Source organism: Styela clava, chromosome 4 (genome assembly GCF_964204865.1).
Source record: "Styela clava chromosome 4, kaStyClav1.hap1.2, whole genome shotgun sequence".
Taxonomy (NCBI): domain Eukaryota; kingdom Metazoa; phylum Chordata; class Ascidiacea; order Stolidobranchia; family Styelidae; genus Styela; species Styela clava.
In genome coordinates this window covers 14900055-14913027 of record NC_135253.1, presented here as the reverse complement: position 1 = coordinate 14913027, position 12973 = coordinate 14900055, and the positions used below count along the sequence as shown (strand labels likewise).

The 12973-nt window shown below is 35.7% G+C and overlaps 2 protein-coding genes across 2 annotated transcripts; both read right to left on the bottom strand.

Moving 5' to 3' along the window:
- Positions 1–3204: 3204 nt before the first annotated feature.
- LOC120326846 (sodium-coupled monocarboxylate transporter 1-like) lies at positions 3205–6936 on the bottom strand. The gene is made up of 8 exons (XM_039393200.2): positions 6819–6936; positions 6453–6593; positions 5925–6143; positions 5483–5595; positions 5260–5414; positions 4919–5139; positions 4428–4531; positions 3205–3672 (listed from the first exon to the last, which is right to left on the bottom strand). Exons 1-8 carry the CDS (start codon positions 6923–6925, stop codon positions 3455–3457), a joined length of 1278 nt encoding a protein of 425 aa, XP_039249134.2. The 5' UTR covers positions 6926–6936; the 3' UTR covers positions 3205–3454.
- A 2582-nt stretch (positions 6937–9518) lies between these two features.
- On the bottom strand, positions 9519–12704 carry LOC144422112 (sodium-coupled monocarboxylate transporter 1-like). Its single transcript, XM_078111934.1, has 6 exons — positions 12616–12704; positions 12250–12353; positions 10304–10492; positions 10066–10131; positions 9677–9772; positions 9519–9578 (listed from the first exon to the last, which is right to left on the bottom strand). Exons 1-6 carry the CDS (start codon positions 12665–12667, stop codon positions 9519–9521), a joined length of 567 nt encoding a protein of 188 aa, XP_077968060.1. The 5' UTR covers positions 12668–12704.
- Between the last annotated feature and the right edge of the window lie 269 nt (positions 12705–12973).

The following is a 12973-nucleotide window of genomic DNA, read 5'->3' as shown; positions in this document are numbered from 1 at the left end:
AGCAGAGCGGTGCAGGTCACGTGGTGCCGGATATTCGAATAGTAAAAGGTCATTCGAATATTTTATTATTCGAATATTTTGCCCAGCCCTAGTTGTTTCGTGTGTTGTTGTTACGACGACTTGGTATTTTAAATACGCGCTTAATGTTTATTGCTATTTTACCTTGCGTTGTTTGTGTGCGGCTCTTCATAACTTTGAGGTTTGAAATGCGGCTCTGGGACTAAAAAAGTTTGAGAACCACTGACATAGAGGACTTGCACAAGTCACGTGACTGTGTTTACTGCACGGCAAAAAAACAAAAACGTCCATTTGGCTCCTGTCAGCTGCGAGTTGGATTTTACGTTTCCGTTTTGTTCGGCTGTTGAAAATGGTTATTTCGTATTGTTCCGTTGGCTGTACGTATAGTATAAACCAGTGGTCGGCAACCTTTTTTAAGTGACGGACCGGTATATCCTGATCGAAATTTTGGCGGACCACCTTCATACAAATGGACTAAGCGGTGACCGTACATTTGAACCCATGTACATTTGAACCCATGCGTATATCCACGGGTTCAACCTATATGCGGGTGCTAAAACCCATGGGTTAGGGTCACTATGGGTTTAACTATCCGTGAAACACAAAAAATTTCCATAGGTGCAATAGCATACAGGTGCAATTGTCATGGGTTCAAATGTACGTGGGTTCAAATGTAATGGAACCGGACTAAGCCTATGTAATTAGGTACACGCGTTCGAAAATTTATTCAAAAAGGTGATGCTATGCGAGATCTCTATTTGTTTGTTAGCCATTAACAGTTTCCAATCTAGAGACATGGTCGACAGTGGAACACGTAACGCGTTTCTTACATCCAGCCTTTTTCGATATTTCGTTTTTGCAGTTGTCAATATTGAAAACCCGGCCTAAAAAAACGATGTTGTGAAAGTAACAATGCTTGTACCGCTTCTGTATCTATATCTGGGTATTGCCTTATGTTCGTTTAGCAATAACTAAGGCGTTGTGATTGTCTGCTTTGATGTTGGGTGATGTTTTTTAGTCGTAGGATTATTGGTTAGATTGTAGAGGTGTTATTAAGGCCTAGTCCGTTTTGTGTCACCTCACTGCGGACCAGTAGTGAACTTTCGGCGGGCCGGCAATGGGCCGCGGCCCGGTGGTTGCCGACCACTGGTATAAACAACGAAATGGATCTTTAGTTGTATTCCACTGTTTTCAAAAGATCCGGAACGTCGCGCAATGTGGATATCATTTATTGGCAGAACTGCTTGGTGTCAAGTCAAAAAGTCATCTCGCTTGTGTTTCACTGTTTGCTGACAGCACTTCGTTGATGGTGAGTGATAATGTGCCGAGTGCCGTTATCATTTTCTTTAAATATCCATAAGCTCCCTCATTTCAATGGAAAGAAGATGACAAACTACTGTTATTGGTAGGCCTGGGCGTAGGCCTACTTGCAGACTTGACTTGTGTAAGGAATCAATCATCAATTGCCATAAGGTATTGTTTCCCTAGTTAGCAGGTAATCTATTAGTAAGTGTGAAAAGTTGAATAGATAACTAAAGTTTAACGCCAGTGCTCAAGCAAAAAATAACCAGAATTCAATTGTCTGATTGTTTTGTTAGTTAGCAGCTAATCTATTACTGATCTGATACACAAACCTGGCACTGTCAAATGATGATTATTGTTTAATTTTTTTTCAGGAAAAAGAAAAGATAACCAATTATCAGCTGCTTATGTCCCATCAATATTAGGATTTTAGTCATTTTTAAGAATTTTTAAGAAAGGCAAAAGGCAGGACCATTTCAACAAATTCTGTTAGCTGTATGCGTTGCAATATCACTTTGCCGTTGTTAGCATAAACATTTAATGTGTCTTTCGACTAGACCTACCACACTTTTAAAGAAGCCGCCTATACCCATTTTCACTAAAACCATAACACTGTAAAATATTTGATAGAAATGGACGTTTTTGTATTTTTGCCGTCCAGTAAACAAAGTCACGTGACCCGTGCAAGTCCTTTATATTTACGGTCAGACTACCGGTCCTGTAAATAAAATATTTGATGCTACTTCATTTTGATTCTGAGCATAGCTCTCTTTTTATTTAGGAATTGATGACACTAGTTCGTATTGTGAGAATATTTAGATATTTGATGTTGGCCTGTTATCTCAAACCACTTGAAATTCTGATCATTTGCAGTGGACTGAACATAATGAGACGGGGAAAAAAGATGACCGAATATAATTCTATAAAACAATAGGTGTTTAGCAATAACAAATCATTCTGTATGGGAAAATTTACAAAGAGCTAAACAATTTTTATAGCATTCCTAAACGCGCAATTCGTCTTTTTGACAAGCATTCACATACTTTCTTAGCTTTTCATCGATTGCCATAAGCAAAAAAAAATCAAATCAAAACGTTACTGTGTCTATGATATACCCAGAGTAAGGAAAACGATATATATTTATATAATTTGAGCTCAGGCTGAACCATATTATCACATTAAATCATTATATGACATCATCACGATACACCACCAATCTGTTCTTTTTGATTACAAAAGTCTAATAGATCGTTCAGCAAATTAGAAAGAGTTTGCACAGAATAAACTTTATTTAATTGCTTCAAGTAATTTATTATCCCTGGGTTTATTCGATGTAATGTGTCGATTAGAATGATAGCGATCAATAAATATTCCTCTGTATCTACAGTCATTATTAGAGTAGCATCATCATTATTATGCATACAATCGGATCAATCAAAACGAGTGAGATCTACTCCATATTATGCATAGGTTTGAATGCAATTACACACATGCACTGATGATCTTGTACAAAATACAGTTTACTTGTAGAGTATACATGGGCGTTTCATTAGGTTGAGGACGGGATACCATTTCAAATAAAACTCTTTTTTTCTGGCTACAGATGGGTTACATGCATATGCGTAATAACAGTGGACCCCTTGACATTTTTCTACAAAAAATTAGCTTCAAAAATAAGGTTTTAATTTGCGTTTTATTGTTCATTCGTGAATCCTTGAATTTTTTTTTCTTTTTCTGATCTTTTCACTACCTACTTTCTTTACCACACAAGCGAGCACATCTTAGTTATTGTGAATCAAATGTATTTTGCACAATTGAACTTGAGCTCCGTGTACAATGAATTGAAATCGGTAGTTACCAGTTATATAGAATTACGGTGTGAAATTTAAAATTAGTGGTCGAAGGACTCAAAGCTAATCAATTTATTTAAATCAGAAAAGAAGAAAGTTACTACATATATATATAAATTGGATGTTTCGTCGTTTATAATAAAAATCCAACATTGAATCCTGAAGTGTTCGCAAGTACTTACTTCAATACTTATATTTGCAATATATGTAACTGTCAATCAATATGACAAAATAAAATAATGGTATGGTTTGTACAAAATCACTCAACATCGTGGGATGCCTGGTTAAAAAATTGTTTCTTCACATTTGGCTTCGTTAGAGTTTGAGACTTCGTGATCATTTTCATTGTTGAGATAGCCGGCATTGATGTGCTGCACGGTCTTTGTTTCTTCCTCGTCTCCCCGGTCTACTAGTGTAGTTTTAGGAATGCCAAAACGAAACAGTTTACAGCTTATAAATGGTACAAATAAGTCTGGATTAGCCTCTGAAATTTTGTTGAATCCTAATCAAGAAACGAAGATAAAAATAATATTAAAAATACAATTAATTTAAATTAAAAATTAACATTCTACAAATAAGTAGAAACATAATAAGCACAAAAATTGCTTACTACAGGAAACGTTATCAGTTAATTAATTCCGTGCTCAGTCGTGTTTTTACTATTGAATCAGAGCCAGTATAGAAAAAGAACGGACATAAAAATTAAATTTTTAGTGTGTGTGCAGTATGAAAGTACTTATGACGCTTTCAACAATTTAAATCTCTTGCGCCAGAAATTCAAAACCAAGTTTTATTGGGCATAGAATAGGCCTGTTCTTGTTCTTTATTATGAAATTTTAACGTTATGAAAAAATCGCTCTTTTTATCACTGGACCAATTGCTTTGAAATTTTCAGTGGTTGAAGATTGTATTTTTCGCTAGAAGGCTATTACTTTTATTTAATTCCAATATTTCTGTGAGATTTATGGGATTTGTTTTTTGTGTGCTATGACGTCTTCAAAATTTGCTTATCTTGTGGCGGTTCCACGAGCGCATATCGGCGGATCTCGTGCTAAGCGAAAGTCGGTGGATCTCGTGCTTAGTACAAGTGGGAAGTTTATTTCTACCGGGAATGGTAGACTGCGGTATCTGATCTGGTAATACAGAAGTGACTCGGATCACTTGGTATTTCAATTCATTTTATACCCAAAGTGATAATTTTTAGAGAAAACCCAAGCAAACTTTACGATCGAGCGACATCGAAAAATATTCATTAACCTGTTAAAAATGACGCAACATGCCCCAAAAATATTGATACTAGAAATCCACATGTTCCATATAAAAATGGCGACAGAGAATATAAGGTGTCACCGAGAACAGATCTGAAATAAAACAAACGAATCAATGAATTTTATTTTATATAATGACTTTTCTATATTCGAGCTGATAACCGATTCTTTTGTCATTATGGTCATATTTTTTCTTTAAACGTGAGTGGCTGCTGAGCAGGGATGTGTCTCGGACATCACAATAAAGATTTTAACGTTGGGTCAACTACATACAATAACACTCCTTTTCATACACTCTTTATATAACATTTGTAGGATACACATTATGATTAAGAAAGAAATTTGTAATTGGGAGATGATGATTGGGAATGGGATTAACATTGCTTTGTTCGCAGCGACTCCAACGGTTGAAAAGCATTCTATAACTGAATCTTAACTTATTAATTCAAGCAATAAGGCTTGTAGAAATTCCAAAATTACCGTTCTTCTTCAGGTATCGTGGATATCTGTGAAATCGTGGTTAAATCTGCGTAGTTTCCAATTGAAGACATGGTTGTGAGATTATGAGCAAAATTCACGGTGCAGTTGTCCGTAGATATGGGTAAAGTCTCACTTGTCGCTGGAAATGTTGCTTGATAAGATGAGGCGATAGCGATCCAGATACTAAATGCCGTGCCACCTGTAACTCCTGATAAAGCTCCCTGCAAAGTAAAAATCATATCGCGGAAACAAATTCCATCTATTCCAGATAATTTTATTTTTGGATTTAAGTTCAATATTTTATAACTCGGGAAGATATATGCAGAATAATTTATTCATACCCAACTATTTATCCATGGCATGAACAAGCCCATCGTAAAAGTGCCGAGTATAGGTGATGATATTGACGCTACAACAATGTTGATTTGGAATATATGAGTAGATATAGTGGACACAAGATAAGCAATTCCCATAATGACTGCACCGAATAGAACACCTGAATAAGGAAATTTTTTTTAAGTGTATTGGTGGTACTATTTGGTTAAAAATATCAATGGAACTTACTCAACAATTTGCTGCAAAGCATTTTCTTTCTCTTAGGCATTGTTGGAAAAAATCGTAAAACGAAATCTTCTAGTGCTAACGCTGACAAAGAGTTCACTCCAGACGATACTGAGCTGTTGTATAAATATTAGATTTAATAGTAAAATTTATATATTGATGTATTAAATAATAAACTAAATTTACTATTAGAAGGATAACAAAAAGAGATCAAACGCCCTAAGGTTGATCGTACTTGCAACTTACCGGTACGTATACATATATTGGCTTTTACACACTTTGTAGTTAATTGACAGGATCTCCTCAGTGTATTTGTATTGAAGTGAATAATGTATGAGCATTTTCAGGTGTACTTTATTTATAATAATTACTGACGTCAATAATCATTCCTAATTTAACAAATCACGTGATTTTTATATGCTAGTGCAAAAACTCGATTACTCACCTCAGAGTCCCACTGAACGCAGCAGACACAAACATTCCTGCCATTCCAGGCATATCTCGAAATAATTCCAATGCTAATCGTGGTATCGTCTGGTCACTTTTTGTAACCAAACCCGAAAGAACTGGATCACAACCTTCATAATAAGCATACAGAACTAACCCATTCGCTACACAGAGTATCAACAGGATTGTGCTAGGAATCCATTGTAACCAAACAGCTCTGGATAAATGAAATAAAAAAGTACAAGCAATTGAATATATACTTTTCAAGTATGAAAAATTATCAATATCATAAAGTAAATATCATAGTTTAAGGGCATCACTGGTTTTCAAAATGCTCTCTTTTTTGCCGAATAGGTAAAATTTTGAAAACGACACGACATCTAAGTATCACCATGAAATATACCTCATTTGAAAGTTATTTTCTAGTGCTTTTTTACATTCAGTAATTTCATCAGAATTATTTGCAACATGTGGCCATGTTAAAGTTAATTCTACCAAATAGCAATGTATATGCATACAAACTTACATCCTAGAAGATCGAACCGAATCACATGACAAATATCTTTGAACAGTAACTTGATTGCAACACGCAGAATAACAGCCCCCAACTGCCCCACCAATTAAATGTGTCCATGTTGAACTTCGAATTCTGGGATCTATATCAAGCCTAAAAATGAGAATGACATTTTTTTTTTTTTATAATTTGTGAGTTTAAATAAATAAGGTTGTGATAAAATTAATTCCTTTTTGTTAACTCGGTTATGAACATAATATGCTCGCTCGTGTGTTTTATCAAATCTCTTGAATTTAGTGTGCTGCTTTCGGTGGCAGCCGGTGCGTTATGACAAGCCCAATGTATATGCGTCATAATCAATGAGATGTTTACACTTACTTGAAAAAATTGAGTCTATTTCCACGTTCTGCGGCATCCCATATATCTCCAAATCCGCCATACAGAAGTGTAGCGCGTATGAAAAGAGAAAGTACGCCTCCGAGCATAATAAGGCTCTGCAAAAGATCGGTCCACACCACTGCTTTCAATCCACCCTTAATATATACATGGGTATTTTACATACTTGAATATAACGTCTCAACTAATTTATTTTTCCAAAAGTTATTTAAGAATGCATCTATTTTGAAATATTTGAAAAAAGGTCCCAATGCATAAGCGTGACAATGCCATGGGCACAGATGTCGGTGGATGCAGATGTGCATGGATACAAATGTACGTGTGCGCATGGGTACAAATGTGCGTGGGTGCATGGATACAAATATACGTGAGTGCAAACGTGAATGGGTGCCATTGTACGTAGGTGCAAATGTACATGGGTGCAAATGTCTGTGGGTGCAAATGTCTATGGAAGCGAATGTACGTGGGTACAAATGTACTCGGGTGCAACTGCCCGCGGGTGCAAATATGCAGGGTGCAAATGTACATGGGTGCAGATGTTCGTGGGTGCCAATGTCCTTGGGTGCAAATGTACGTGGGTGCAAATGTACCTACGTGCAAACGTCAATGGGTGCAAATGTTAGTAGGTGCAAATGTACACGGTTACAAATTTCCGTGAGTGCAATCTATATGCGGGTGCTAAAATCTATAGGTGGAAATGTCCGTGGGCGCAAATGTCGGTGGGTGCAAACGTATGCAGGTTTCAAATGTCCTCGGTGCAGTTTACGGGAGCAAATTTACGCGGGTGCAAATGTGCTGTCACCAAATAAAAAGAACGTCGTCCATATACTGGATACAGTAAAGTTCAACTATTTAAATAGACTATTAAATAGACTGATAACTAAAAAACATTCAAAAAAATAATAATCAGTCCTGTATACGTAGAACAACACTTTTTCGTAAACCTCATTGTTTGATACATGTTTAAGAGCTATTTTACTTATCTGAAACGCTAGTTCTTCATCTGGATTGTTTTTCGATCCGTTTATAAATATTTTTCTATACACTCCGAACTACGAACACCAAGCTGACTGCGATCTACCAACTTGTTACATTCGATGACTATGGTGGCCCATCGTTGTCACGCGCAAAATTTAAAAAAAAATGAAAAAATAAAATGAAAAAGCGAAAATAAAAAAATTGTTGTGAAAAAACATAAAAATAATTTTAAAAAAAGGAAAAGAAAAAAAAATTAAAATAAAAAACAAAAAATTAAAAAGAAAAATTGGATAAAAAGAAAATAAAAAGGTTGACAACGATGGTCCGCCTCGTGGCCCATCGTTGTCACGCGTTTTTATTTTTAGAAATTTTGATGCTGCTTGGGACCAACGTTGTCAGGCTTAATCCTACACGCACAAATGTGTTTCCTGGGTTTCTAACTCACTACTGATTTTCATGAGCAATATCCAATAAATTCAAAACGAAAATGTTCTATAAATTCTCCATGCTAAGTTCAACCACAAGCAATATATTTATAATAATGATAGGAGAATATAGAATTGAATACGAAAATTTGTTTTTACGTGTAAAAGGTAATTGAATTGGAAAATGCTGCTTAACTGCTCAGTTGTCTGGACACTCTTGCGATGCCGGTAAGGTACCGTCTGACCGTACCGGTACCCATGCAATCACTCATGAAAGAATGAGAGATACGGATAGTCTTGTAGAATATAGAGTATAGACTATACTGAAACACTCTCTGCGCCTGCCCCATAACGTACAGCCGTAACGTACCGATCCAGACAAATGATGAATCGCCCGTGCTCAACCATTTATTTCAATCCATACCTCGACTCACTATATTCTACTAGGATCGAGGCATGGATTGAAATAAATGGTTGAGCACGGGCGATTTATCATTTGTCTGGATCGGTACGTTACGGCTGTACGGTATGAGGCAGGCACAGAGAGTGTTTCAGTAGTCTATATTCTACGAGACTATCCGTATCTCCCATTCTTTCATGAGTGATTGCATGGCTACCGGGACGGTCAGACGCAAAGCGACTATAACCGACTATCGGTATTTGGTAAGACGGTACGGTACCGGCATCGCGAGTGTCCAGACAACTGAGTAGTTAAGCAGCATTCTCCAATTAAATTACCTTCTACACGTAAAAACAAATTTTCCGAATTTTCGTATTCAATTCTATATTCTCTTATCATTATTATAAATATATTACTTCTTGTTGAACTTGTAGCATTGAGAATTTATAGAACATTTTCATATTGAATATTGCTCAAGAAAATCAGTAGTGAGTTGCAAACCCAGGGAACACATTTGTGCGCGTAGGATTATGCATGACAACGTTGGTCCCAAGCTGAAGCAAATTTTCTAAGAATAAAAACGCGTGACAACGATGGGCCACGAGGCGGACCATCGTTGTCAACCTTTTTATTTTCTTTTTATTAAATTTTTTTTTTTTTTTTTTTTTTTAATTTTTTTTTTTTTTTAATTTTTTTTTTCCGTTTTTTTTTTCGTTTTTATTTTTAGTTTTTTTTTTTTAATTTCAATTTTTTTTTTTTTCATTTTTTTTTTCAATTTTTTTTATGTTTTTTCACAACTATTTTTTTATTTTCGGTTTTTCATTTTATTTTTTATTTTCAATTTTACGCGTGACAACGATGGGCCACCATAGATGACTTTTAGGTAAACCAGTTATATTTTGTATTATAGAAATCTGACGTTTTGATTTCAAATGTGAACTATATGATAGAAAAAATAGTATATAATATTTGAAAAAAAAAAATAGAATGAGTGAATAACAACATATACGTACGATGGTGGTATAGAACGTACACACTATGCTTGTGATTGCAATCGTCCATTTTAATTCAAGGATCGTGACAGCGCTCAATGCAAGGGCTGGAAGATAGACGGTTATACCCAAGTAGAATATCTAGAAAATTTAAAGATTCAAAAACAGCATCGCAAAATTTCTTATGTATTTTCGGAAATTCCAACTTTAGTGTTGTTAAGAAAAGACCTTGAATATAATTGCAAACTTCTTCTGAGTCCATGAACAGGAATTGTGGTTCAATGTTATTTCTATTTAACATTGTTCCCTCAGTTTATTTAGTATCTAAGATCGCTCTTCGCATTATCATTGTACAGTACGTATATACAATGAAAATCCTTGAAGGCGTTTATATCATTCGTTGTTTTTATGGATAAAGTTCACGAATAGGTTACCAAAGCCGTCATTGAAATTGCCGAGGCAAAAAAACGAATTCTTCGATTGAAGCGCAGGTCCAAATACTGAAAAAATAAAATCGAAATATGGGTTGTAAACATTTGTCCTAAACTTTTAGTTTCACAAACAATTGTTTTGAATACTATCACAATGGCAATCATATATGTAAAATGCAATGAATTAATAAGTATATACTGCAAATTCAATCCATAAATTTTGAATACAAAATATCCAGACCTCGAACACGGTCTTCAATCGTAGCCGACGATACAATGGGATGTAATATGTAGACGCCACGAAGTAATATATCAGTGCAGCAATTCTATCCCAAGCAAACACCGCACCAAATAGATATATTTCAACAGGAATGGAAATGACAGAAATTGCTGATATGAGAGACACCGATAAAGATATTGCTACGAGAACCTGAAATAAAATTTTGGGCAATTATGACATTCTACAAATAATTCATTTACCTCTTTCACACGTATTATCGCAGCGTCACGTCTGCTGCCAGTTCCACCTTTTTCTTTCCCCCTTCTCATGGGGACGTGACAGTTTTGCTCCACATTCGCAAGTGGTCGGGTGATCAAGAACAGTGGTCCCCAAACTTTTTGTTTTGCAACCCCAATTTTCGTAAAATCATTAAATACAGATATTCGCGCCCACACACCAAAAAATTAAAACAATTCCAAAATGAGTTCATTTTATTCGATTATCTTCATGAAAAAATGTGTCGATATATTTTCTCTAGCTTTCTGGAACTTTGTTGTGTTCTAAACCTCAATAGAATCAAAAATGGTGATATGTGAACAAAGGAAGGAATTTGATAGTCAAATTACGACACCGATATGTTTGAACGTTAACAGTAGGAGCGAACAGAAAACCCCAGAAAATAGCACAACAACAAAGTTTCTCGTGGACCGACAAAAAACTTGCTTAAGCCAGCTACTGGTAACCATTGGTTTAGCTCACAGGTAGCCTAACTCGTGAAAAAAGATTGCCAAATCAGGAGCAAAGTTAATTTAATCGCATTAAATGCTACCCGACCAGCGCAAATTTCACTTTGCAGCTTTCATATTCTTGTTACTTGTGTGCTCATGTTCAGCGAAAGTCAGGCGACCCCGAAATTCTGCACGCCACCCACAGTTTTGAAGCCACTGGACTTAGAGCAGGTTTTCGTTGATTGTCAATGTTGTACCGGTAGTGTGCTGGATTAGATTAGCCGTAGACCCGTAATATCTCAGTGTTTGAGTTTCACTGTAGACTACATGCTGACAAAATTTGATATCATGTATACTAAACGGCGGTAGTGGTATCTGCTACCTACCCAGCTCAAACCAATCTGTAAGTAGTAGGGCTGGTCATTTTCGAATACCTGATGATTTCAGAATCGAATCGAATATTTTTTTCGAATCGAATCTCGAATACTTATAATAATAAAATGGAGATATAAAATCGTATGTAACTTTCTTATTGTATATAATATATATTAGGTCCTCCAGACACATAGATTACTGAAAACATAGAATACATTACTCAGGCAGATTACTGAGCGTTCACACACAATAAAAACACGTTTTTATCAATAACTCACTACAGAAAAGAGTCATATGTCATAATTGCGTTCAAAAAATATGGCTTCAATGGCCCTGCCCTAGTAAGTAGGCCGTAGTAATCTGCCTTGGTCAATCGGTACCGATGCCTTCCATTTATTGGAAAGCTTTATAAACAAACCAAAAACTAATATGTTATGTTTTTGCTGTTGCGGACTTAACAACATACGGTGCAATATAAATTGTAATCTGAAAATCCTTCTAAGGTCTGTTGTACTCCGAAGCTTTTCCGCAGCAAGTTCACCAATCGCAAAACCTAAATAATACATGCAGATAACATAATAATTACTCCAGTTTTGTAATTTTCGGTTATGAATGTGATATATGCTCAAACATTGGCATAGCTGTTATCATTGCCATTGCCCAATGAAGAACTAAGCAAACAAGCGCTTTATTAACAGTGCCAAACTTTGCCGATTGCTTGTAATACGAAGAAATATTGTGTTCAAATTTGAATCTGAAAACTGCTTCTGATGCTTCAAACCAGTGTTAAACGGCCGATTCTTTGGAAATCAAAAATTCAATCCCAACACAAATTATAAATTAATGAAAAGATGGCTTATATACCGGTGATACATTTCTTCGGCCAAAGTAATAATTTTCGATCGTTTCATCGCGTCTGTCTTTATAAGCAAAATAGATTCCAATCGCAGCAGAGGAAAGCAATATTCCTAAATAAGGTGTGAGTGAATTGAATAAGACAAAGATAATAAACGTCAGATCTATTCTATCACTATTCTAAATAGAAGTTTTGAACGGGGAAATCGCTATTTCCCACGAAGCAAAGTTTCGATGCCAAGGAATGTGGTTGCCGGAAAAAACTTTTTTCAAGAAAAACTTTGCCATCATAACTGAGCCACAAAATGATTGTTGCCGTGGGAATTCGAAAATTCATTCAATGTTATTATTGCAAGCAAAATATTCAAAACTCACCCCCAAATATAACGAAGTCAGCAACTTGAATGTATCCATTCGAAGACTCCATTTTATCTCTGATAATTAGAAGTGGTTTTCAAACTAAAAGAATATATTGATATACGTATATTACTCAGTTGTGGTTTAATACGATAATAATGAATAGGAGGGATTGTCAATACTGGCAAGTTGAATAAGACAGTGTATTAAGTAATGTTTGAGCCGCCCGTAAAAGCCCCTTCGCTTTTCATAACTCGACAACCGTTTGATAGATTGTATAAAGGTAGTCGGTACTGAGTACTTTTTCCCAATGTTGCGTTCTGCCCGTCTTTTTCTTTTTATATCAGATGCTCATATCTGTTCGAGCTGGATGCAC

Coding starts and splice junctions, on each gene's coding strand:
- LOC144422112 (XM_078111934.1), bottom strand. CDS start 12,667: ATGGAGTCTTCGAATGGATACATTCAAGTTGCTGACTTCGTTATATTT. Junction 12,354..12,615: donor TGACTTCGTTATATTTGGGG/GTGAGTTTTGAA, acceptor CACCTTATTTAG/GAATATTGCTTTCCTCTGCT. Junction 10,132..10,303: donor GATTGAAGACCGTGTTCGAG/GTCTGGATATTT, acceptor TTATTTTTTCAG/TATTTGGACCTGCGCTTCAA.
- LOC120326846 (XM_039393200.2), bottom strand. CDS start 6,925: ATGCTCGGAGGCGTACTTTCTCTTTTCATACGCGCTACACTTCTGTAT. Junction 5,140..5,259: donor TGCCATGGATAAATAGTTGG/GTATGAATAAAT, acceptor TTTACTTTGCAG/GGAGCTTTATCAGGAGTTAC. Junction 4,532..4,918: donor ACGATACCTGAAGAAGAACG/GTAATTTTGGAA, acceptor GTTTTATTTCAG/ATCTGTTCTCGGTGACACCT.